Below are 23,577 nucleotides of genomic sequence, written 5' to 3'. Positions count from 1 at the left end.
GGTATTATGATACTCATTTACTATGGGGAAGTTGAAGTTTAACCTATCATATGCTAAGGGCAGTTGACCATTTAACTAAGCGTTTTAACTCTAGCATCCCCTCCAATACACAGACACTTGATATGAAAGTTGGTTTGGAGACGGTAGGTTTCATGCAATCCCCACATCTACAGATGAGGATGCTGAGGTGCAGGGAATGGACCAGCCAGGGTCTCTGAACTGCTTAAGAATTCAGGTGTAACAAGTGTGGATTCAACCCATCCCCGTGTAGAAGTTTGAGTTCAACACCACTCTGAAGCGGAAGGCCTTTAAGTTTTAGGAAGCATAAAGCTATTTTTAGTCTAGCCATGTGAGTTTTCTAACATGCCTGCTGACTTTCTCATGTTTGTTTTCCACTTCTTTAGCTAACAGCTCCTCATGGGCTTAAATGAAAGAAAGCCTCACTGAGGCACTGGAGTGCCAAGGGCAGGGGAATTTGGTTATAGCGTTCAGAGGTTTGTGTTGCCGACAAAAATCTTTGCGTGCTGAGTTCTCCCCAGGGCAGGCCAGTCATCAGTTCATTGTGCAGGGCTGAGCTGACTTCCAAATGGTCTTTATTTTCCCCTGTGACAGCTATGTCTGGAAGCTCCTGGCTGGCTGCTTCCAGGACTTATGATCCTCTGAAGCTAAAGAGTTGGAAAAGAAATAAAAAAGTTGTCATCTGACACCATCTTCTAGGACACTCACTACCATCTTTACATGATTTTGCATATGTCATTATTGGAAAGAGTTTATGATTTGATTTTGTTCCCCTTGTGCGGTGTCAGTTGGGTCCTGTTTTTTCATATCCTTCAGACTTGGCTTAAAAAGGGGGTTTTTTTGGGAATGATTCCCATTCATGGAGGCTGGAGTTCCCTGAAGAGACTGAAAAATGCCTCATTCTCAACTTTACAGAGACTGGAAAATAATCAACTTTGAATAGCACAATATGAAAAAAAATGGGTGCTTTTCTAATAGGTGCCCCCCAAATGAAAAAAGTGTGTCCGTCTTTGGAGAACAATATGTGAACCTCAAAATTTTCAGCCCTGTAATGGATTACAGAAAATATTTTATGTTGGGGCAGTGGGGAGGGTAGAAGTAAGGAGTGAGAGAAGGAAAGAAGAAAATAGGAGACGGAAGAAAACAAAAGCAGATGTCAGTCTTAAATATCTCAACTATGGATAACTGAGGTATTGCTTAATTTATTCAAGACAGTTTTGTGAAATCCTAAAGGTGATTCATCAAGCTTTTTAACTATGGCCACAAGATTTACAAGCACATAATAAGTGATAATGTCACCAGAACAATTAATAGTAGGAAATGTTAGATCTAAATTGCTTTTTAAAGCATGTTTTTGCTTTCAGAGAAAAATTCAAAATGGGGGTGATTATTTTATAATGAAGATCCCCCACTCCAAGCAACCTCTTTCACCTATAATATCAGCTTCATTGAAGCAAATACAAATTGTTCTGAGTTCCACATTTCAAGTGTCTAGAGGGTTGCCAGATTAACACATAAAATTACAGGATGCCCCATGCAGTATTTTGCATACTTATACCACCACATTATTTGTTATTTAATGCTCATACTAAAACATTGTTATTTACCCGAAATTCAAATTTAACTGTGTGTCTTGTATTTTATCTGACAACCCTACTTATATGTGGAATTCAGCATGCTGTGAATGTTTCAAAATTGAAGGTTGAGACAGCAGTTTTGTGGGCACGATGAGGCATGACCTGCAGGAAAACGTTACCATGCCACCTTCTGAGTACCTGTCTGTAGCTGCAAAACATGTAAGTGACAGAATAGGGAGATGAGAATCCGGAAGAGGAGATGGGAGAGAAGAGAGATGAGGCACAAGGGAGACAAAACAGGATACCCAGAAAGGAAGGGGGTCCTCTGGGGAGGCTATTGAAGAAGCAGGGTGAACAGAGGGAAAAGTGACATGGGGGCACTGAGGAATTTTAAACCTGACTTGATGGCTTTCACAGATTGCTCCCTCTAGGCACTGCAGACTTGGAATTCGATGTTACCCAAGTGAGATCTCTAAGAGGAAATGCCCCAGCTCCCTTTAGAGCTCCCCGCGGAAGCGGCCCAAGGTGAGCCCCGGACTCCCCCTGGTGGCCACTATGAGGCTCGCTCCCCGGACGCCGCCTCGCGGATCTCGTAGATTTCTCATCTCCCGCTTTCCCTCTAGGACGCTGCCCATCACTTCCCTAGCTCTCCCTTCCTTCTTATTGTCAGCGTATTCATTCGGAGCCCTCCCTCGGCGTGACACGTCCCGACTGCTTTGGCCCCAGGACGCGGCCACACAGAGCCGGCCATTGTTGCTCCAGTTCTGGGACCACCCGGGTGGGAGAAGGGGAAGCGCGGCCGCTGCGGAGGCCGCTCGACTGACGGCAGCCTGGGGTCGGGGCCCGCGGCCACCCGGAAGGAGGGCGTGCGCCCGGCCCTGCCCGGCCCGCAGGCAGCCACAGCCCCGCAGCCCCTGCGGCGGGGATCCAGCCTTCCCGCCACGCTTCCTCCAGGCCCGTTCAGCTAACAGAACTCACACTTCTGTTTTCAACACGGTGTAGATGAGTCAAGGATTTTACTTTTTTTTTCTATGCCTTTACTTACAGGTATAGTGAGGTAAAGTGAGATTTTTTCTCTCGAAAAGGAGAATTTTGCTTGGGTGGGACAGTGGTGGTACCAGGATGAATGTGGATACAGGAGGACATAGACCCCTAACTTCTGAGGGTAGAATTTAAACATTTTGTTAAATGTAATGACTTATAAGAAACATTTTTAAAAACGTCAGCCAGAGGCTGGGTGCAGCGGCTCACTCCTGTAATCCCAGCACTTTGGGAGGCTGAGGCAGAAGGATCGCTTGAGGCCAGGAGTTTGAGACCAGCCTGAGCAACATAGCGAGATCCTGTCTCTACAAAAAATAAAAATAAAAATTAGCCTGGGCGTGGTGGTGTGAGCCTATGGTCCTAGATACTCGGGAGGCTGAGGATCGCTTGAGCCCAGGAGTTCGAGGTTGCAGTGAGCCGTAATCACAGAGTGAGACCCTGTATCTTTAAAAAAAAAAAAAAATGTGAACCTGAATATTTTTCATAGTTCCATTTGTGAGCACATGTGTGACTACCACATGTAGGGATCTAAGGCCCGCTTCTCCACCCTCTTTGTCGTACTCTGGCTGAGAGGCACTTCCCTTAACCATAAGGGCCTTTCCACAGACCTCCCACAGGCGGATGACCTGCTTCTTATGTCTGCATTGTGGAGGTGGCCAAAACCCAGCGTGGGCTGCAGAAGGGAAGAAAATGGTCCCGGCAGAAGGGAGCACTTCCTAGCAGTGGATTGATTTTATGTGACGTTATGCCCCCAGAACGTCTCACAGGGGGCAAATATTGATCTGCTCAGGGTGGCCAGGCTTGGTTCCCTCAGTTTGTGAGCAGCCTTTCTTTTCCCAAACTGGTCATGTAAATACCATATATGCCTTCACAAAAGTTAGGATGTATGGTTCAAACATAGCGATTTGTAATTTTTTTTTTTTTTTAGTCGTAAGATCCGTTAGAGAAACCGATTGAAATTAAGAATTTTACCCCCAGAAAAAGGCAAATGCATAAAACTTTCCCCACAACTTCAAGGGCGATGAACCTATTGAACTCTCATGTGGATGACCTAGGGGTCCATGGATCCTATTTAAGAGCCTTTCCTCTAGGTGGCTGCCACCTGCTGGTAGAGAGGGTTAGATTATAGGCTCCAGACAGTACTTCAGTCTGGAGATTTCATGATATTGCCTGCCAATTCTTTACTAAAAAGCATGATGAAAAGTAGTCATCCGTAAGCTGTTCTTAATGAATAGAGCACTAGCACAATGGCTGTTTCTGGAAATCCCTTGAGATCTTAGTTAGATCTTTTCACAAATGGTGGTAATAATCACAGAGATAAATGTACCTAATTTGGAGGTCAGACAGGAAGTTACTTTTTTGGAAGGGCCCGTGGTGGTATCACACTTTTCTAATTCCGACATGGAAATGATCCAATTCATCTGAGAAATTTGAATCTGACATGGACAAGGAAGTACGGCCTGCTACAGCAAAGTGCTCTGCTCACCTCCTCCTCCTGTTTCCAGCTCCAGTTCTTGGAGTTGAGCAGGACAGCATGTCCTTACTTATTTTCTTGTGGCTGGCTCACCCAGCTGGCTCTGCCAAGATTTTACCTTGCTGCACGGGATCCTTCCAGAGACTGCCCTGAGCTTATTGTTATATTTCCATGAATGGAAAATGTATTTTTCTTTGAGGAGAAGAATAACAACAACGTGCAAAGATGTTAATGTAAAACTATTTTTTTCTTTATTGAAAATACATCTACAAAGTAATGCTTCCCAGTCCACACTGAGTACATGTGTATGCAGAGCCTGTGATGGCTTGGCGAGAGGATGGGCTCCCCACAGGACCTTTCCATAAGAAATGGTTAGTATATTAAAAAACACATATTGTGTAACAGAATTAAGTTGATATGATTAAGTCTTTGCTCTACTAGTGTCTTAAGAGGACAGTCACGTACTTTAACATTTGTAGTGTATTTCCGAAATAGAGCCTCGACATTAAATGGTTACTGCACCACAGCCTAATGTTAACTTTTATACACAGAATGCTTGGGGTCTATATAAAAATATCTCTAATTGTATATCAGAGGATCTATGTCTAGATTTTTCAGTTTGTTAGCATAATTAAGTCCATTCTTCACCATTTTCAGCCAGAAACTCAAACACAGCTGCTACTGCCTGACAGCTCCCACTCAGCGTCTTTGACTGGATATTCCTTAGGGGGTAAAAATTAATCCCTAAACCTGGGAGCTGCCTTGCCTGAAACTAATGCCCCTGCTGTTTTTTCTCATAACCTCATTGACAGTTTCTTCATACTGATTCATCTTCTACCATTTCTCTTATGGACACAAACAAAACAAAAGCAAACCCCACTCCAGCTGAAAGTTTTGAATGATTTGATAAGTGGGATTCCAAAACAAATAAATATTTTGTTTCCCTCATTCTAAGGACTTTTGATTAAAGAAAAACACTTTCAAATAAGAAATACCCACTCAACTCATGGACTTCTATTAGAGAGCTCATTCATTTGACTTCTTTCAAATATATAAGTCATCTTATGTTTTGGTAAGCAGACTTCATGGGGGAATGATTTTGGACTCGAGAAAAAGTGTTTCAGGTGAAAAAAAAAGCCAGAAAAATGAACCTCTTCTTTTTTATTCTTCCTTAAAGAAGACCTGTACTCTTGGTGTTTTCAAATCCTTTGTTTGTAATGTTGCCTGTGCTCAACTCTTTCCTGGCTCTTTAGTGTTCCACAGTGTGACCACAAGCACCCTTGCTAGCTGCTAGTCTTCTCATCTGTTTTCGAAGTCTATCATCAGTTGAGGAGTGGCAGGAGACATTCTTCCCAGAGTAGGAAAGAAGGGAATACTTCCCCCATTCGGATGAACTGGACAAAGAGTTTGATGAATAATCCCACTCCTGGAATGGCCTCCTGCCTGGCGACTTGCATAACCTGCACTTTGCTCACAGGACCTGGTGACCACCACACACAGCCATCCTGTCCTTAGTTAGAAATGTTCACTCCCATTGAAGTGTCTTTTCTGAAGGCCTCGTGCTCCATGGATGGTACAGGGTGTTCTGAGGGGAAACAGAGGGCAGGTGCTTTCATGACATCACAGGATGTCTGGGCTGGAAGAGACCATGAAGACTTCTAGGGAAGTCCCTCATTTTATAGATGAGGACACTGAGGCCTAGAGGTGAGATGGGACTTACTCAAGGCCACATGGAAACTTTGCCTTCTGTCTGTCCTCACAGCTGTGCTAGATGTATATGTGCACCTAGCTACTAATGAAATAGGTATACCAGTCAGAACAGAAAGGGATAAAATCTTGCTGTCCAACTGATAACCGGTTGTAATTCAAGTTGTTAACATTTTGAAACTAAAACTGAATTGTATTCTGAAAGATTTTTAAATTTCAAAAGTTGATTTTAAAATGTTTTTAGCCTACTATTTGTCTCTTTAACTTATATAAAAAATCACATTTATAGGATTGTGTGCCACATAAACTTGTAAGATCTGATCAACACTATTTGTGATCTTGGTACCTTATTAGGTAAGACTAACATGAAATGATTTAAAAATTTCAATTGTGGGATGAAAATTGTACACTTTGGCCACCCAAAATCCTCCCTTGTGTTTTGGAGGACTACTTTCCAGTCTTATCAGAAGGGAGGAAAGGGAAGATAACGGGCTTGCTGGAGCGAATGAGCTGTAATGAGATGGAAAGATTTTATAATGGTTTTTAACACCTGGTGCTCAAGAAAGTGTTTCTTTATGTTAGTCTACATCTTGGTTTCACTGTCGATGGGTTTCTCAGTTTCATTGTCCTGTGCAATCAGTTGATATGGTTTCTTCATTTCATTCTCTTCAATCACTGAGTTACCCATTTCAACATCTCTGTTCTTCAGTTCATGTCGTGACAAGTGCTCCACAATCCCAGCTCCCAGGGAGTCTCCCAGTACGTTGGTGGTGGTCCGGAGGCGATCCCTGCAGGCAGGGTGGGGAGGAGGGAAAAACGAGGCTCCCGTGAGCATCACAAGATTTCAACTTACATTAGGAACTGGCCAGCGAAGCACCTCTTAACATTCAGTTCGCCGTATCTACCAACTGCAAGATTACGTAATAGACACATAATATTCATAATAGTAGCTATTAAAGGTTATAAGGCCATATAGATGATGAATGTTCAGTTATTAGTTTGACTGAAGTGAGAGTCCCAACAGTGGGGAATGAGCCTTCTCTTTAAGCCATTCTCATAATTATACTAAGATGTCATTTGTCCCTCTCAGTCTCATTTTCTCATGAATGTATAGTGGAGTTTTGCAAAGACTACATGATGTGTGATGTCACAACTCACTGAAGCAGTTGTGAAACTGCAGAAACAGGAAACTCCAACTGTCTTGTATTAAGCCAGACATTAAGGAAACTTGCAAAACATAAAATAGTACCATTCTTTTCACTAAATATTGGGGTCGAGGCCGGGCACCGTGGCTCACACCTGTAATCCCAGCACGTTGGGAGGCCAAGGCAGGTGGATCACCTGAGGTCCGGAGTTCGAGACCAGCCTGGCCAACATGGTGAAACCTGTCTCTACTAAAAATACAAAAATTAGCCAGGCGTGGTGGCAGGCGCCTCTAATCCCAGCTACTCAGGAGGCTGAGGCAGGAGAATCACTTGAACCCAGGAGGCGGAGGTTGCAGTGATCCAACACTGTGCCATTGCACTGTAGCCTGGGCAACAGGAATGGAACTCCATCTCAAAACAAGTAAATAAATAAAATAAATTTTGGGGTCGAAATGGTTATTTTTTGCAAAAAAATGCTATTTATGTTAGCATATATAACCTTTTTGTTTAAAGATGATAATAAATTCATTCCATTAATTTATTTTATGAATTATTGTCACCTTTAAATAAAACATGTAATAAATTAAAAAGTGGAAATTTATAAGTGTGTCTAATATGATAAATATGAATAGATACAACCCATATAGATCAAATGCTGTTTCAGTTCTCAATAATTTTGAAGTGTAAAGATCAAAGACTGTGGAGAACTGTAGCTTTATATGAGAGTGCTCATGTTAACTGATGCTGACTGTGGGCCAGACAGTAGGCTGCATGCTTTCTAGGCATCATTGCACTGAATCTTGCAGTACCCCTAGGAGGTAGAGGACACGGGCACCCTCACTTTACAGAGGTAGAAACTAGGGTGGTTGGGTAATCTGCCCGGTCTCACACAAGGTCAGGACACAAACACAGGTCCAAGTAACTGGGGAGTGAATCCTCTCGCCCAATCTGGGGTTTCACGCACACTGTCAAGCTCTTTTCATGTTGCAGTTCTAGTGAACATATGTTGTGTTAACTCCAGCACGTACTCTGTTCTAGGCTTTGCTTTGGGCATCCTGGGGAAAGATTTTCAAAAGTGGAAGGAAATTTTTAAGAGAAAAGGCACAGAGAATGCCAGCTGGAAGAGCGACGGAAGGGGGCGAAGGGATGGGCCTGTAGAGGTTAGAGTTTGAGAATGTGGAGGGCACATTTCTTGTATCTTTCCCTAGATCCGAAACTCAATTCCACTTAATGACACTAGCTCTCTTCCCAGTGTTGGCATAGCTCAGCCTCACCCTGTTGGGCTAGGATGGGAAAATCATTCCCACTGGAATGGGAAGCACACAGAGGCAGGGCCTAAGCTGGCATGTGGGGCCTGCAGCTTTGTTCCAGCTGCTGTGGTGTCATGTTGTGCAACTCAGAAACAGCCTTGCTGATTTATGTTGCCTTTGCAGACAGTGGGTTTCCTAATTCCTGAATGGCTTTATGGAGTGAGATGTGTGGCAGCCAGATGTGCCCCTTAGGCTGACAGGGGAGTGAGTGCACATGGCATCTGGGGCTCGGTCTCCAGATAAGGACCAGGGGTCAGACAATAAGGACAATTTAACTATGGGCCGAGAGGCCCCTCTCCTCAGAGTTCTTTCTGTAGATGTGCCAGGCTGCCTGGTGCCCTAGAGTGACAGAGGGGGACCCTGTGACAGTGAGCTGGAATGCAGGCCAAGCATACTCACAGGAACCAGTCCACCGCGATGATGAGCGTGATGTCGTCAGTGGGCAGGCCGACAGATGTCAGCACAATGACCATAGTGACCAGGCCCGCCTGAGGAATTCCAGCTGCCCCAATACTGGCAGCTGTGGCTGTGATGCTGTTAACAGAAGTACCAGAACAGAAAACACTTTTACAAAGCTCCCCACGTAGAGCATATACGCTGCAAGATACGCACGGTGCCAATGCCTGACTTGCCATGTAACACAAGAGGACGCGCTTCAGAAAAAACGTAAATGAGATTTTTTTTTTTTTTTTTGAAACAGTATCTCACTCTGTTGCCCAGGCTGGAGTGCAGTGGTGCAAACTAGGCTCACTGAAACCTCTTCCTCCTGGGTTCAAGTGATTCTCGTGCCTTAGTCTCCTGAGTAGCTGGGAATACAGGTGCATGCCCCCACACTCGACTAATTTTCGTGTTTTTAGTAGAGCAGGATTTCACCATGTTAGTCAGGTTAGTCTCGAACTCTTGACCTCAAGTGATCCACCCACCTTGGCCTCCCAAAGTGCTGGGATTACCGGCATGAGCCATCATGCCCGGCCCATAAATGAGATTAAAAAAAAAAAATTGAACTAATCATCATGCTAACTAATATTTATCATGTGCTTACTATGTGTCTTCTGATATACTAAGCATGGTTTATCTCATTTGGTCCTCGTACAATGACCCTTGTGAAGTTGGACCTATTATTCTAGTCGTTTTTAAATAAACTGGCAGCTATACACTTTTTAACATCGCTGAAAGTATTTTGTAAGGCAAAGTCTAAAATGCTGTAGAGTTACAATAATAATTTGTTTCTAATAATTCCCCTATCCAAGTGGAGGGTTGTAAAGTTACTGAACATTCATGATTAATGTTGTCAAAAGAATCACATTTGGTTTCTTAGTTTGGTTTGCTTAGTTAATTCAAAAGCAAAATGATTTATGAACAAAGTTTTATAGTATTAGAAATACTTTTTATGAAGGCAGTGTAGACCTGGCTTGCAAAGCAAATGTTTTATAAATAGTAAAGTATTATCTGGTTATAAGTGGTATTAATAAAGTATTAAGTCTGTCACAGAAAGTATTCATGGTCCCCATACTGGTCCCCTTCTAAGATACTGGGACTTTTAGCTGGTATATGGCTCCCCAGAATGAAGACTACACTTCCCAACCTCCCTTGAAGCTTAGATTAAGTTCTGGCCAGTCAGACATGCATGGAGGTGACTGAGCAACTTGCAGGGTATACCATTTCCCCACTTCCCACTGGCTAAAATCTGGGGGTGGTGAGTCATCTTGGACCACTTGGATAATGATAATACCCTAGAGACTTAGTCTCTTATACCACAGAACACCTATCAATCAGCCTTGAAGGCTTTGTGGAGCAGAGCTGTGCTGCATGAAAGAGAAATATATTTCTATCTTGCTTGTCACTGTTACTGTTATTTTTAACTCTGCCACCTTTTTTTTTTAATAACCCAGAGCCTTTCAATCAATATGCCAAAGTATAGGTTACAGGTGAGCTGAGATAATGATCTCCTAAGTCCCATTATAACTACTTTGGGCCTGAGGTTCCCAGAACCCCCAGGTCAGTCATTGACCTCTGGCCCTGATCAGCCTTTTCCTTTTTACTCCAATGCATCCTACTACAACTATTATCATTTTCTGCTAACACAAAACATATACACAGAGTCTAACAACTTATTTCTAAATAAACATAACAACAAATGTGTGGTGACTGATTAGATGAAAAGAAACTAAGACACCAAATGTAGGCCATAAATGTGGATTTGAACTTGGTCTGGAAGTAAAAGCTGTAAAAGACATGTTTTGGGGGACAACTGTGGAAATTTGAATATAGATTGGATATTCTGGAAGTATGTTTAAGATTCTTACTATTGTGGTTATGTAGAAAAATATCCTTATTCTTAGGAGATGCATGCTGAATTATGTACAGGTGAAATGTCATAATGGCAGAGAAAGACAGAGAAAGAAGAAGCAAAAATGGCAAAACGTTTGCAATTTTTCCATCTGGTAGAGGATGGTTGCTATAATATTGTTTCAATTTCCCTATATGTAGGGCATTTCACAACAAAATGTTGAGTGATAAAAATCCCCCCAAATCTGACTTATTTTGCTCTCCAAAATGTATTTTTAATAACAATTTAAAAAAAAACCCCACAACAATGAAGAGCAGAGGCTGATCTGGATAGTGAGGCTTAAAGTGTCCCGTTGCCATTAGACTCATGGGTCCCTTGTGCAAAATAACTTTTAATAAGCAAAAAGGAGGGATTATATTTGCATATGCACATGCGTATGCCTGGCGTATCTCTGGAAGGATGCAGAAGAAACTTGCAGGTAACACTGGTTGCCTCTGCAGAAGGAAACTAAGAGATGGGGGGAAGGTATGGAAAGGAAAATAACTTTTCACTGAACACCTCAAATATAATAGTTAAAAAAAATTCTCCACAAAAATCAGATTCTTGAACTACTTGTCAGTGTGGTCTGTCATCTATCTTACACTGTCTAAAAATTCACCCAAGAGAAAAAGTTCATCTAACTTTTTATTTTCTAGTAGTATCTATACAAGCTAACATATTTTAATGCTTTTAAAAATTGAAGTATAATCTAACACTTTTAAAAAGGAGAAATATCCATACTATGTATTTTACAGACATTAAAAAGAGTGAAGTAGACATATTTATTGGTCTATTAATAAGCAAACCAATCAAAGGCAAACACATATGTATAGTATAATTTCACTAACTACAAAAAAGAAGTGTGTGCATGTCTATGCATAGGAAAAGTCTTTCCAAACCAAACATGAACAATGGTCACTTACAGAAGGATGTGGAGCGATGTGATGGCAGGCAAGTTTCCCTTTTTACTTTATACATATTTATATTTTTTGAACCTTGTTATTAATGAGTGTATACATCTATAATCTAAAAAAACCAATTAAAATACCTACATATAGAATGATTACCCCAAATCCCCACCTCTTGATTATGTGGGATCCCCTTCCCAACCCTGGTCATCCTCTTGTCTTTTAAAGGCATTCTTTTTTTTTTTTTTGAGATGGAGTCTTGCTGTGTCCCCCAGGCTGGAGTGCAGTGGCATGATCTCAGCTCCCTGCAATCTCTGCCTGCGGGTTCAAGCAATTCTCCTGCTTCAGCCTCCCAAGTAGCTGGGACCACAGGCCCGTGCCACCAGGCCTGGCTAATTTTTGTATTTTTAGTGGAGACAGGGTTTCACTATGTTGCCAGGCTAGTCTTGAACTCCTGGCCTCAGGAGATCCACCCGCCTTGGCCTCCCAAAGTGTTAGGATTACAGGCGTGAGCCACCATGCCCAGCCTTAAAGTCATTCTTAAGAAAGGATGTATAGAACTCTTTCCTTGTACCTGATTGTAATAATTTGTCCGAAGTTCAGTTCAAAGTTGTTAACTTGAGCAATGAAAATGGCAGCCAAAGCCTCATAGAGGGCAGTCCCATCCATGTTAATGGTGGCTCCTACGGGAAGCACAAATCTGGTGACGCGCTTGTCCACGCCATTGTTCTCTTCCAGGCACTTGAAGGTGATGGGTAGGGTGGCAGAACTGAGAACAGTGAAATAGGGCACATCAGCTGAGTGTCCTGGTAGTTCTGACTGTCTGTGCGTTTGGTCTTTGGGACAGACAGTTCCTTCCTCTCCCATGTTCTAACTTAAAGGGAACTAAGTCAGCAATTGTATAAATAGGGGAGCGGGTTAAGAACAGTGTGGTCCCCTCACGGGGTCATTTGGCAGATCTCCTGCTTCTGGGTTCCTCTGTGAGACATCACTTGTGATCATGCCCTCATCACGACAGCCTGTGCCAAGTCACTCTGCCTCTTCTCCCTCAGGCGAATGTCAACTAAAGAGAGATGAAGTGAGTGGGAAAGGATAGTTGATTTCCAATTTGTCCCCACAAAAAATATGTAGCCAGGCATTCCCTGAATCCCAAACAGGTGTGATTGACATCAGAAGTGAGAAAGCTAACTCATCATTCTTGGAAGTTTAAAACTCAGAATAAAATGGCTTCTCCTACACCCTACTTGAGGGGCCCTGGTTCAAGGTAACATTTCAGACTCATTTTCCACACATGCATACGTACCTTGAAGAGGTCCCCAGAGCGGTGATGAGTGCTTGCAGCAACCCTCCAATAAAAACCCAAGGGTTTTTCCGTGTTACCAAGAAGTAGAGGAGTGGCAGGACGATGACTGCGTGAATGAGTAAGCCAACAATGACAGTGACGGTGTACATGGCAAGCTGCCCCCCAATCACACCCATGTCTTCCATCTCCACAATCTTCCCAGCAATCAGGAAGAGAATACCCACGGGGGCATACCTGGGGAGAAGCAACACCAGCACGGTTGGAGTCTGGTTTCCACCAAGCTAGTCCACAGAAATTTCCAAGTGATAAGAAAAAGGGAAAAGAGAGTTGACTGCCAAACTTTCCTGCCCAGGATACCATTAGGACTTACAGAAACTGTGGACTTCTTTTTTTTCTTTTGTAAATATAAATTTCCCCTGATTCTTGCAGAATCGGGCTTTCCCCTCACTGAGAATTGCTCTAGGACACAATGTTTTTCTCTTAAACCCGGGGGAAAAGGCAGATACAGAGCTTTTGATACCCACCTCTGTCTTCCTAGCCAGCCCTCCTTTCACTACACGGGGGTCACTTTTCTGGTCCTCAGATGCCACTCACTCCCTCTGCCTCCTGCTCCCTTGCTAAGTGTCCTGAACAGCCGGAATCCACTGTACCAATATCCAGACTTTTGGCAGCATTTTCCACATCAGAGCCTAATTCCCAAGTTAAAGCAAGAGGCACACGATGCTACACCAGTGTCTCAGGTTTGCAGTCAGTTCTCTTATTCAAGGGCCACTTTTATTATTGCCTTTCCATATCTTCATACCACTTACAAGATTACTTAGTATTATTCTTCAGATCACCTTTTTTACTTAAGTAAATTTACTTTAAGAGAAAATTCTATGTTATAGTACAAATGGAAATCTAGTACCACTTGCCATAAATAGAAGATGTCCATAAAATAAATTCATTATTAAACTTAATAATGTGCATGTATGTACTACTGCAATCAGGTTATAGGTGTTCTAATGAAGTCATTATCCCCACAGGCTGCTACTGCCATTTATGAGCTTTCCTCCTGCAGACAATAAACTGAGACTCAAAATGATTTCTACATGTTGAAATAACCTAGAGTTTGCTTAAAGGCCTCGCTGCCTGGATTTCCCTTCTGTTTGTTTCATATGTGCAGCAAACTACAACCAAACTCACATTACCAAACACAGAGAAGCCAATCACACTTAAGAAGAAGGGTCTCCTGGGAACTATGGAGGACTTGTTTCAAATCGAAAAATACAATGCTTCTTTCAAAAGTCCTTTAAGAACCCAGGCCAGGAAATCATAGGAATACCTGTTTTCAGAAATATAATAACTCAGCGTTGAATGTGCAGGCGAATGTACAGCTAGACAAGCTGCACATGAGGTTCATTCAGTGGCCTTGAATGGGCTTCTTTCATAAAAGAGGCGAAAGGTGGAGGCATTTAATAATATGAAGATAAATGTCCACTTTCATTCCTGCCAGGATTTCAAAGGAGCCTTCCAAGTGGGGGCTCCTGTGGAGACCACATTCTGATCTGTCTTTGTGCCCAAGTTCATATCCATCTTGTACAAATTCCTGAAAAATGGATTTCTCTGGGCTTTATTGGCATTAAAGACAAGGGCATTTTTAATCATGTTGGTGACTGAGTGCTTTTCTTAGGAATGGATGCTTTCCTGCCTCAGGTGCCACAGAGGAGACTGGATTAAAAATAAAGAATGAAAGAGAGGCAACCTCCACACAAAGCCTAAGTCAATCAAAGCGTTCTCTCCCCGTTGGGTAAAGTTTACTTTCCAAGGTCAATGTTCCTCTTGGATTTATAGTCTCTTCCTTTGTCTCCTGCTGTCAACTTTATTAAAGCAAATTTTGTTATAAATTGTGGCTTGGCATTTTGTAATACTTCCTGTGAATCCTTTAGATATTGCAGCAGAACTGCCATTTACATTTCTTTCTTAGGGCTGAAACAGATGAGGAGCCCTCAGTTTTCCTGATGGCCTAGGGGGCCTCTCCGTTTGCTTTTCCCTTTACTGGAAACACCCTTCTTCTGGCACTTTGGTATGACTGCTTCCTCTGTTCATTCAGGTCTTAAAAAAGTACGTCACCTCCTCAGAGGCCTTTCTGCACCATCCAAGGCAAACTTTGTGCCTTCTCCTAGTTACCTGCAATTTTATTTTATTTTTCCACAGCACCTGTGACTAAAGCATATGGTTGATTGATTTGTTTGTTTATTGCCTGTCTCCCTTAAAACAGTGTAAGATCTGGAATATCCTTGTATGTTTTCTTTATTGCTATATCCACAGTGCCTGGCACTATATGCTTAGCATATAGTAAACACTCAATAATTATGTCTTAAATGAAAAACTAGATAAAAAATGGAGAAATGAGGAATGAGATTCCATCAGCACTGGGGTAAAAGGAGGTGACAGCTTTTGAAAACAAGGAAGCAAACTTATTAGAAGATGCTTGCAGATAGGTTCAAGGCCTCTAGAGGCCCAGAGATTCATTGATTTTCCTGGGCTTACCAGAGTGAGATAACTGCAATTGGCCATCCTGCCTCGTGGCACCTTCCTCAGTACAGAACACATGTTGATGGCAATAACCATCTCATATATAACATATACAGAAAATGGAAATACATACCACATTATTACTGCTACCAGTCTCATGATGGCTTCGTTAAGAGAATCAAAGAACTCTCTCAGGGCCTGCCCCTGTTCCTTCATGTTTCCAATCACAAAACCGAAGCACATGGAGAAGACAACTAGACCCAGGGCATTGACTCCATTCACAGATCCTGGAACTGGGACCAGCTCCTCTGTGATTCGGGTAAGAGTCTCCATGGCCTCAGACACATTGTTTATCACAGCAACCACAAGCGTTTCGTTGGCCTGGATGGGCACTTTAAAGCTTCTCTTCTCATAGTTGGTTTTAAACTTAAAAATAAAAAGCACAATGAGGATTAAAGGTGATTTTTATTTTTTTCTTTATATTTTCCTATTGTCAAATTTTCTAAAATGATTACTGTTACTCTGTTACTTTGTATTCAGAGATGAGTGTTAAAGAAAGTCTCTCTCTCTCTTTAATCTGTGGCAAACCCCTACTAGTTTCTCAACATAGACAGACAGAAACACATACTGAAATACATACAAATCATGACACACACACACACACATACACACACTCAAATACATAACAAATGATAACAGGAAAGAGATATCCAGCTAAAGATGCTGGACTAAACACATGCATGTGCTTTTGCTTTCTTCTGAAACCCTAATAAAATGACTATAATGGGATTTTTTTAAAACCATAAACCCAAATATTCACAATAGTCCTTTTCCTTTCTGTGGGGATCATGCTATGGTATAATAGATAAATCACCTGGTATCCTTTCTCTCATATTCTACAGCTGTGAAACAAGAACAGCTGTGCTGGTTCTACCTCACAGTGTTGTTGTGATAATCAAATTAAACAGAATATAGGAGAACATCTCGCGAATTTTAAAGTATTGTACTAATTGCTGCTAATGGTGCTCAATGACAAAGCCCTTCAGGTATTAGACCTGTTTAGAGATTTCAGTGGGTATTACAAATTAAAAATCCCTAAACAAGCTGTTTCCAAGCCATTCTTGATGTTATTAGTTCTTAAGAATAGGTGCCTGATCGCACCACTGCACTCCAGCCTGGGCAACGGCGAGACTCCGTCTCAAAAAAAAAAAAAAAAAGAATAGGTGCCTGATTAATAGTTGGTGATGACAACTCATCTTCTCCAAGTCTATAGTGGGGTTTCTCTTCTAACTCAAGAGATGGTCTTTTTCCCATCATCTATTCAGTTTCTGCATACATGCCCCATCAGGAGATGCTGGCCACATGAAACAAGTAAGCTCATCCCTCTGTGATTTTAATGAGAATAGAATTCCTGATCTTGATGGCGATTGTAGGGAAAGCACCAGTGAGAGTAATAATGGTGAGTGATGGTGAGTGAATCTAGAGTCTAGGGGAAGAAAGTGCTGCTCTATATGAAGTGCTTGGTCATTTCTTTACCAAGGGTTAATGGAAAACTTTCTTATCCACTGGGAAACAACTACTCCCAAACAAAGTCATGGCCAGCTGTCAATACTATGGACACATTCATCAACAGTTAGTAGCACTGGTAATTTCAAGCAACAAAAAAATTGGCCCCATTCATCTATTCCAACCAACTCTCAAATTTCTTTATTCCATTGGGTCCTTATGCATTTTATGGATTGTCCAGGGTAGATTTTCAATCCTGATCAGCCTTTCTTATGCCTCTAACTCATTCCCCTTAGACTCTGTTTGCAGCATGCTCAGAAACTGCAACCTTGTTTGCATCCTGGTCTAAGCCAACTAGACCTGGGGAGAAACATTTTCTTTCCCTTCAAAATCCTGTAAATGCAAATCCAAATCAAACACAATCAATCTGTACAAGTCAGCACTTTTTCCATCTGAAGGATCTGGAAATCAGCATTTTTGATATCACACAGGGCCAGCTGACTTACTGGAATCGTCAGCCCCATGGTGCTAGAGTTGGCTGGTTGGATTGAAAGGCGCTTATTATTTATAGTTATAGTTGTTTTTGAACAAAGAAAGTTAGATTTTGGCCTCAGGCTTATTTTTTTTTTTAAAGAAAGAATTTGGTTTGAATGTTTCAATGTGTGCATGCATTACATATTAAAAACAGTCTTAAAAATTATTACAAGGGGAAAAAAACAAAGGGAGACTTATATGTGTAAAATCCAGTCTTCTACTAGGTTGGGGTTTTGTTTGGTTTGTTTTACAGATCCTAAGCAGAAGCGTTAGGGAATTACAACAGGAGTGAATTGACACCATCTGGAGAAATGTTTGGGAAATATTATTTAACCCAGAGTGTCTGTTTCCCTTGTAATATTTTAGGCAACAAAGCTCTTATATTCAAGTGAGGTTAAAGTGAGCTTTATTGATTATTAGTGATTAAAGTGAGCTTTATTAGATCTTCTAATGGTAAAAGGTATTTGTATCTGCAACACAGAACCAAGAGTTGCTTGTATATGAGCTAAAAGGAGCTGGACCTCAGTATAGCCTCCAGGTCGGTGTCTCATCGCCCTGAATATTCCTTTCTTGGAAGCAGAATGGAGTAGCAGAAAGCAGACAGAATTTGGAGTCAACACAATGAATTTGAATTCTGAGTCTTCCCACTTACTACTTGTGAGAATTTGTGCATGATACATAATTGCTTTGAGTCTTATAGTTGAGCTGCCCCATTAGTGAAATGAAGACAATGATATTTATAGTATTTATGTGAGGACTAAAAATAATGTTAGTGCTTGGCATATAGCAGGATTTCCATGAATGATGATGCCATTCCTTTCTGCTTTGGCTCTCCTTTAGAGTCCATTAGGTGCTTGGTAGACTTGAAAAAAAAACAGTCCATTGATATTTAAATCAAACCCAGAAATCTAAATAATCTCTCTAATCTTCTTTAAGGCAAGTTATAAATATATTTTATATTGGTGTTTGTTTGGTTGGTGGGCTTTTGCCAGTGGGGAGTTGGGTGATAGGAAGGGGGGGTCTTTTGATTAGCCTTCTTAACACTAGCAGACTCAATGAGATATTTGTATGCAAGACACACTGTGTCTGACAACTACTAAGCTTTCAATACAAGGTAAGAACCATCCTTTCCCCCCAAAATTCCTAGAAAACACTAGTGTTTTTAACCTGGTTGACAAGAGAAGTGTTTCTTATAGCAGAGAAATGAGCAGGGAAAAGAGGGTCCCACTTGGTTTGGTATAGAAAAGAGGAATTTAAAAGGCAAGTTAATGTCTGTAGAGTGTTTACCTGTTTAAAGCAGGCTTCTACCAGATTTGGAGGGAACATGTTCCTGCAAAGAAAGTAATAGTCACTTGCAAAATTTTCCAAGTAATAAGTTTGCTCCTTAAATTCTGTTTCATTGTGTGTAAGGTAAAGATTGCATTGAACCAAGCAACAAATGGAAAAACAAAAATGTTAGTGGATTTTACAGCTTGAAAAGGAATATATGGTCCTCCCTAAGTGTGGCCCATGTAGTTCATATTTTCAGGGGAGTCCAAACTTGACTCATTTATCCTCTTGTCAGCCAATGGGGTTCTTCATTCAGCCATTATATTATTAAAAACCCTGCTACTAGGAATAATCAAAGTAAGACTGGAAATGACTTTTATCATTAGCTTTCTGGCTAGCTAAGGTATTGTTTAGCAGTGGTCATTTTGGTTATTGTGCCATGTGTCTAGGAACCAAATGTTCTGAATCAAAAGCCATGGTCAGCCTATGGAATTTTGTTCTCCAGAAAAGCCTCCCAAAGGCGTTCTGGGGAATGGGGTTTTGGCACTGAATAGCTAAAGCTTCTGCAACTCTTTGGTAGCCAATGGAGAGATGACCTGCAAAATTTGAACTTGAAGCCCATGTGGCAGGACTTGTTACTTCTTCAGAGACTTTGTCAAAGCACTGTTTGTGTTTGTAGGGGGTAGAGTGAGGGACAACACTCTGGCTGGGAAGTCTGTCATCAGCTGTGTGACACTGGCCAAGTCATGGCACCCATTTATGTCTCATTTGACTCATCTCTTAAAGAGGAGATTGGATTAAACTATCATTAGAGCTCCAAGATGAAAGACTATGGGAGAAGGAGAGATGATCCAGCAGTTATCACAGGCTCAAGAATCCAGCAGTTGCACGTTATCAAAGTTATATTTTAGTATTATAAATGCTTGTCCCTTTCTTCCTACTAGACCATCCTGTTTTCTTTTCCTTCCTATCTATGCTCTATGAGGTTGTTGCTATCAACCTTGATAGAAATATGCATTCAGGAGATTCCAGGATAAATGTTCAAACCAAGTGATTGGTTGTAGGCAGGATACATTTTTCCCTGGAGCAAGGCAGGGCAGAAACACAGTCTTCTGATAGATCAACCAGACTGGGGATGACAAGATTCCAATTCTTCAAACAAGGAAGAAAAATTACAGGGAAAGAAAATGTAATATAATAAAATACTTCTAATCTAAACTATCTGAGGGTAAAGTTCATGCAGAAATGGTGAAAAGCCTTAATTAATTGTATGAACTAAATAAAAACATAGCTATTGAATGTCAACTTGGTATGAAATAGTGTTAGAGGGTGGCTTGATACCTGCAGATCATTGTGATTAACTCCCTGAAAAAGGACTTTAAGAAGAGGCCCCTTGGGTAGTGTTTACATACATAGAGATGGTGCAAAGTCACCCATGGTGGGAATTGAGAGGTGCTGCTGAAGGTACCCTCTGCTCCCCAAATCTCTCTTGGCTTTACCTGCCACAGCCCCATTCCTTGAGATGGCATAGAGGAATTTCCTTCAGATGATCAGTGGGGAATGGGCCCTTTAGACAGGTATCTGTAATTGGCAACCCAATCACTCTGCAGGTAAGTTAGCTGAAAAGCTGGGAGGAAAGAGCTAGTCTTTGGGAAGACAGGCTGGGAGGGACTAAACAGTGGGGGAATGCTGAGCAGATGGGGGATCTAGAGCCTATGCTGAGATATCTTTCCTTTGTCATTCTAGATTCACTCTCCATTCTGTCTATGCCCTGGGATCCTGGCCTCTATGGACCACAACACATGGGTTCTCTTGCCCTCTGGCTTCCTACTCCTATTAGGTTTGTCTAGTGACATGCACTGACAGATCACAGGGCAGAGGGAGTCTATATTCTCCCAGAGCTCTCTTTGACAGATTTTGTGGCAGCTCCCTTCCTCCATTTAGGGCTCCTGAGGCCCTTCCCTCCCGAGGTTATAGCTCTTTCTGGGTTCCAGTAACACCTCCTTTCCTTTGCTCCTTCATAGCTAAGGGTGTTAACAAAATAGTTTCTTACTGTTAGGGCTTTGAGGCCTTACCATCGTTTGTAGGTTCCTTTAAGACTGCCCGCACCTTGGCAAACCTTCTTCAAGGTTCCTTTAGAGTATGTGGTATGCTTCCTGCCAGGACCTGACTGAGCAAGGGCAGGTGTGTAGGGGAGAGGAAGCAGGAAGGTGCTGGGATTGGATTTTGGCTTACTTCACAGTTCTACATAAGGCTGACTCTATTACCAAGTCTGCTTCAAGTAGTAGATAAAACTCATTTGTAATCAATGTATGGTTTGTATGTAAAACAATGCTAAAGAAGCCATCTTTATTCTTTTATTACAGACCTGCCAAATTCTTTCTCCATAAACATTATGAAAGGAAAACCTTGGGACAGGTTTGACAAGATGATCTCTAAAGTCCCTCTGGAATCAAATTGTGTATAATGCGTTGTGGTTTGACAAGATGATCTCTAAAGTCCCTCTGGAACCAAATTGTGTATAATGCGTTGTGCATAGTGGGCAATGATACTGATCACAAGTTCAAAATCAGAAGGGTCCAAAGAATAGGGCATACTTGAATAAAAATTAGCCTTAAAGAACAGCACTTAAGAAAAATAGGTTAAGAATTATTAAAATTCCAAGGTGAGCTGCATAGTTGAGAGAGGTCAGTGACCAGATTCTGAATCCGAAAAGCAAGGCTCTCAAAATCCATATCCTCTCCTTGCTCTTTTCGCCTCTCTCATACAAGATCAGAAAATGGATCCTTTCTTCAATTTCTATAAGAAAGAAGTAAAGATATATGACCTTCATTTCAAGCCTGGCAAGGCTGGTTCAGTCACACACCCTTTCCAGGGTTTGATTAGCTTCCCAGTAAGAGGATCTGGATGGCGAAAATACACCCCAAAGGACGGGCTTGCAAGGACATACCTGATCAAGTCCAGGAAGGCATCTGCAGCTGTCACTTGTACAATTTTGCCTTCTCTGTGCATGTTTTCCTTTGTGCCCTTCCCAGGATGGATGATGATGACAATGATTATGCCAATCACCACAGCAATGATGGTGGTAGTCATATAATAGACTACAGCTCGCATTCCCATCTTCCCTGATGCCTTACTATCTAGCGCCGCCATTCCTGGTGGAGGCAAACAGAAGATTTTCAGGAAGTCAGTCCAGGGAATTCTCCAGTGGAAAACAATGGGAACAGCATTTCCTTTATACTCCCCTACCCTCATCCCACCCAGCAATGGGATTTTGTACATGTTGTGAGAACCTGGCCCCAAATCTCACAAGGTGAAGGGAAAAGCCTGAGGCTAGAATGGTGAGGCATCAGCGGTGTCAGGGAACATGCAGTCACTCATTTTCTGCCCCAAGAGTTTATTTCACATGGCCAAATCAATACTGTTCTCTAATGGTCCAAAAGTGCAATCAGATTGTTTCCTAGGTTACTACTAGTTGGGGAAGCTATGAGTGTGAGTAGTGCGTGTGTGAGTGTGCCTGTGTGCATGTGTGTGTAAATAAATACTTAAAACATTTTTCTGGCAGGATAATCTAAGTTTACCTCAAGTTCAAGCACTCTGGTGATTCACACACAGATTAACTGCCATTAAATTCTTTCAAAAGAATTATTTTATATATGTATTTGGGATTCTTTTTTGATGTCTTAATGTACAATTTAAGCTATTATTCTGATCACCTGCTGATCTATCTTCAATTTGCATTTAAAGTAGACTTTGGCTTATAAGGTTCTCAAATAGTTTCTCTGCTATTATTTCATCTCATCCAATCAAAGAATTTTTAAAAATTATCATGGCACAGTTCTCATTCTTGTACCCTGTCTTCCTCTACTTTGTCCCACAGGTCTGAGATGCCTCATCTCATGCTAAATATCCCTCTCTCCCTCATTTTCAGAACATCTTCAAAGTCTGCCTCAGGCAAGGTGTCATCCTAGAGAAAAAAGGAGGCATGACTTTTAAGGTTTTCCTAAAGGCTGTAGCTAATGGAACACAGTTCAATGCTTTTTGGGCTGAAAAACTATTGGAAAAGACAAAAAACTCTCAAAAGATTAAATTATCTATATTAATATGAGCTCTTCTGTTTTATTAGCTGTATCTTCACTTTTCTTCATTCTTTATCCTCCCCAATCCCACTAAAATCCAATTATAGTGTAATCCAATTATAGTTAATTGAGTTTTTTTTTTTTTTTTACAATTTAAAATGGTGTTTCCATAAATGTATTAAAAGGTTATACTGTATTTCAATGACGAGTATCAGATTCTAATGGTGGTTTAATATTCAGGTAGTGGCCCTGTTCACATGAACATATTTAGAGTTTGTGTGAACTCTAAATATTTGCATATTTAGAAGGTAAAGTACGATTAAAATGGTGTCTACGATTGCCAGATAACTGGTTGGGTTTGCTCAAAAATCTTAATACAAAGGTAATTAGCTTAAGTGGAAATTGAAGCCATGACCTTCAATTTATAATTTCATTTGTATTTGAATCGTATCACTTATAATTTTCATTATAAGCCCTTAGTATTTCATATGTTCTTATTTTTAACAACCTATAATGCAGATTATAAAGCAGTTAAGTAACAGTCTAAAGGATTTAACACCAAGTGGAATGGAGTGGGAACTTGAACTCGGGTCTTATGTAACTAGGTTCAGTGTACTTTCTGCCTCTGAGAAAACCAACTGCAGCTCCCACAGATAAGGAGGCCAGCTTTGGCTTTGATGCCATGCACTTAGCCCCTTTTATCCTTGGCCACTTTCTCGAAACCCGGGGCTAAGTATTCATTTGTTAGGATGGCACCACTTCAACACTTCAACTATGTTAAAAATGGGCTAATCTGTTCCCAACCGAAGTATCCCATCCCCCCGCAGTTTCATTCTCAGGTCTCAATCACATCTCAAAAT

At 41.4% G+C, this 23,577-nt stretch overlaps 1 protein-coding gene across 3 annotated transcripts in view; it reads right to left on the bottom strand.

Moving 5' to 3' along the window:
* Positions 1-4,338: 4,338 nt before the first annotated feature.
* Positions 4,339-23,577, bottom strand: part of SLC1A3 (solute carrier family 1 member 3) — an 82,188-nt gene continuing 62,949 nt past the window's right edge. For 2 of the 3 annotated variants that reach the window (XM_004058947.5, XM_055367727.2), the window contains 7 exons: positions 21,589-21,793; positions 18,657-18,699; positions 15,463-15,755; positions 12,813-13,046; positions 12,084-12,278; positions 8,672-8,806; positions 4,339-6,605 (listed from right to left, as the gene is read on the bottom strand). In XM_004058947.5, the coding sequence (XP_004058995.2) occupies positions 6,401-6,605; positions 8,672-8,806; positions 12,084-12,278; positions 12,813-13,046; positions 15,463-15,755; positions 18,657-18,699; positions 21,589-21,793 (1,310 nt within the window). In that variant the 3' untranslated portion in view covers positions 4,339-6,400. The remainder of the gene's footprint in view (positions 6,606-8,671; positions 8,807-12,083; positions 12,279-12,812; positions 13,047-15,462; positions 15,756-18,656; positions 18,700-21,588; positions 21,794-23,577) is intronic. The other variant, XM_055367728.2, reaches the window with a different exon arrangement.

Source organism: Gorilla gorilla, chromosome 19 (genome assembly GCF_029281585.2).
Source record: "Gorilla gorilla gorilla isolate KB3781 chromosome 19, NHGRI_mGorGor1-v2.1_pri, whole genome shotgun sequence".
NCBI classification, from domain to species: domain Eukaryota; kingdom Metazoa; phylum Chordata; class Mammalia; order Primates; family Hominidae; genus Gorilla; species Gorilla gorilla.
The sequence above is the reverse complement of the archived record's forward strand: the minus strand, read 5'-3'. Positions and strand labels throughout refer to the sequence as shown.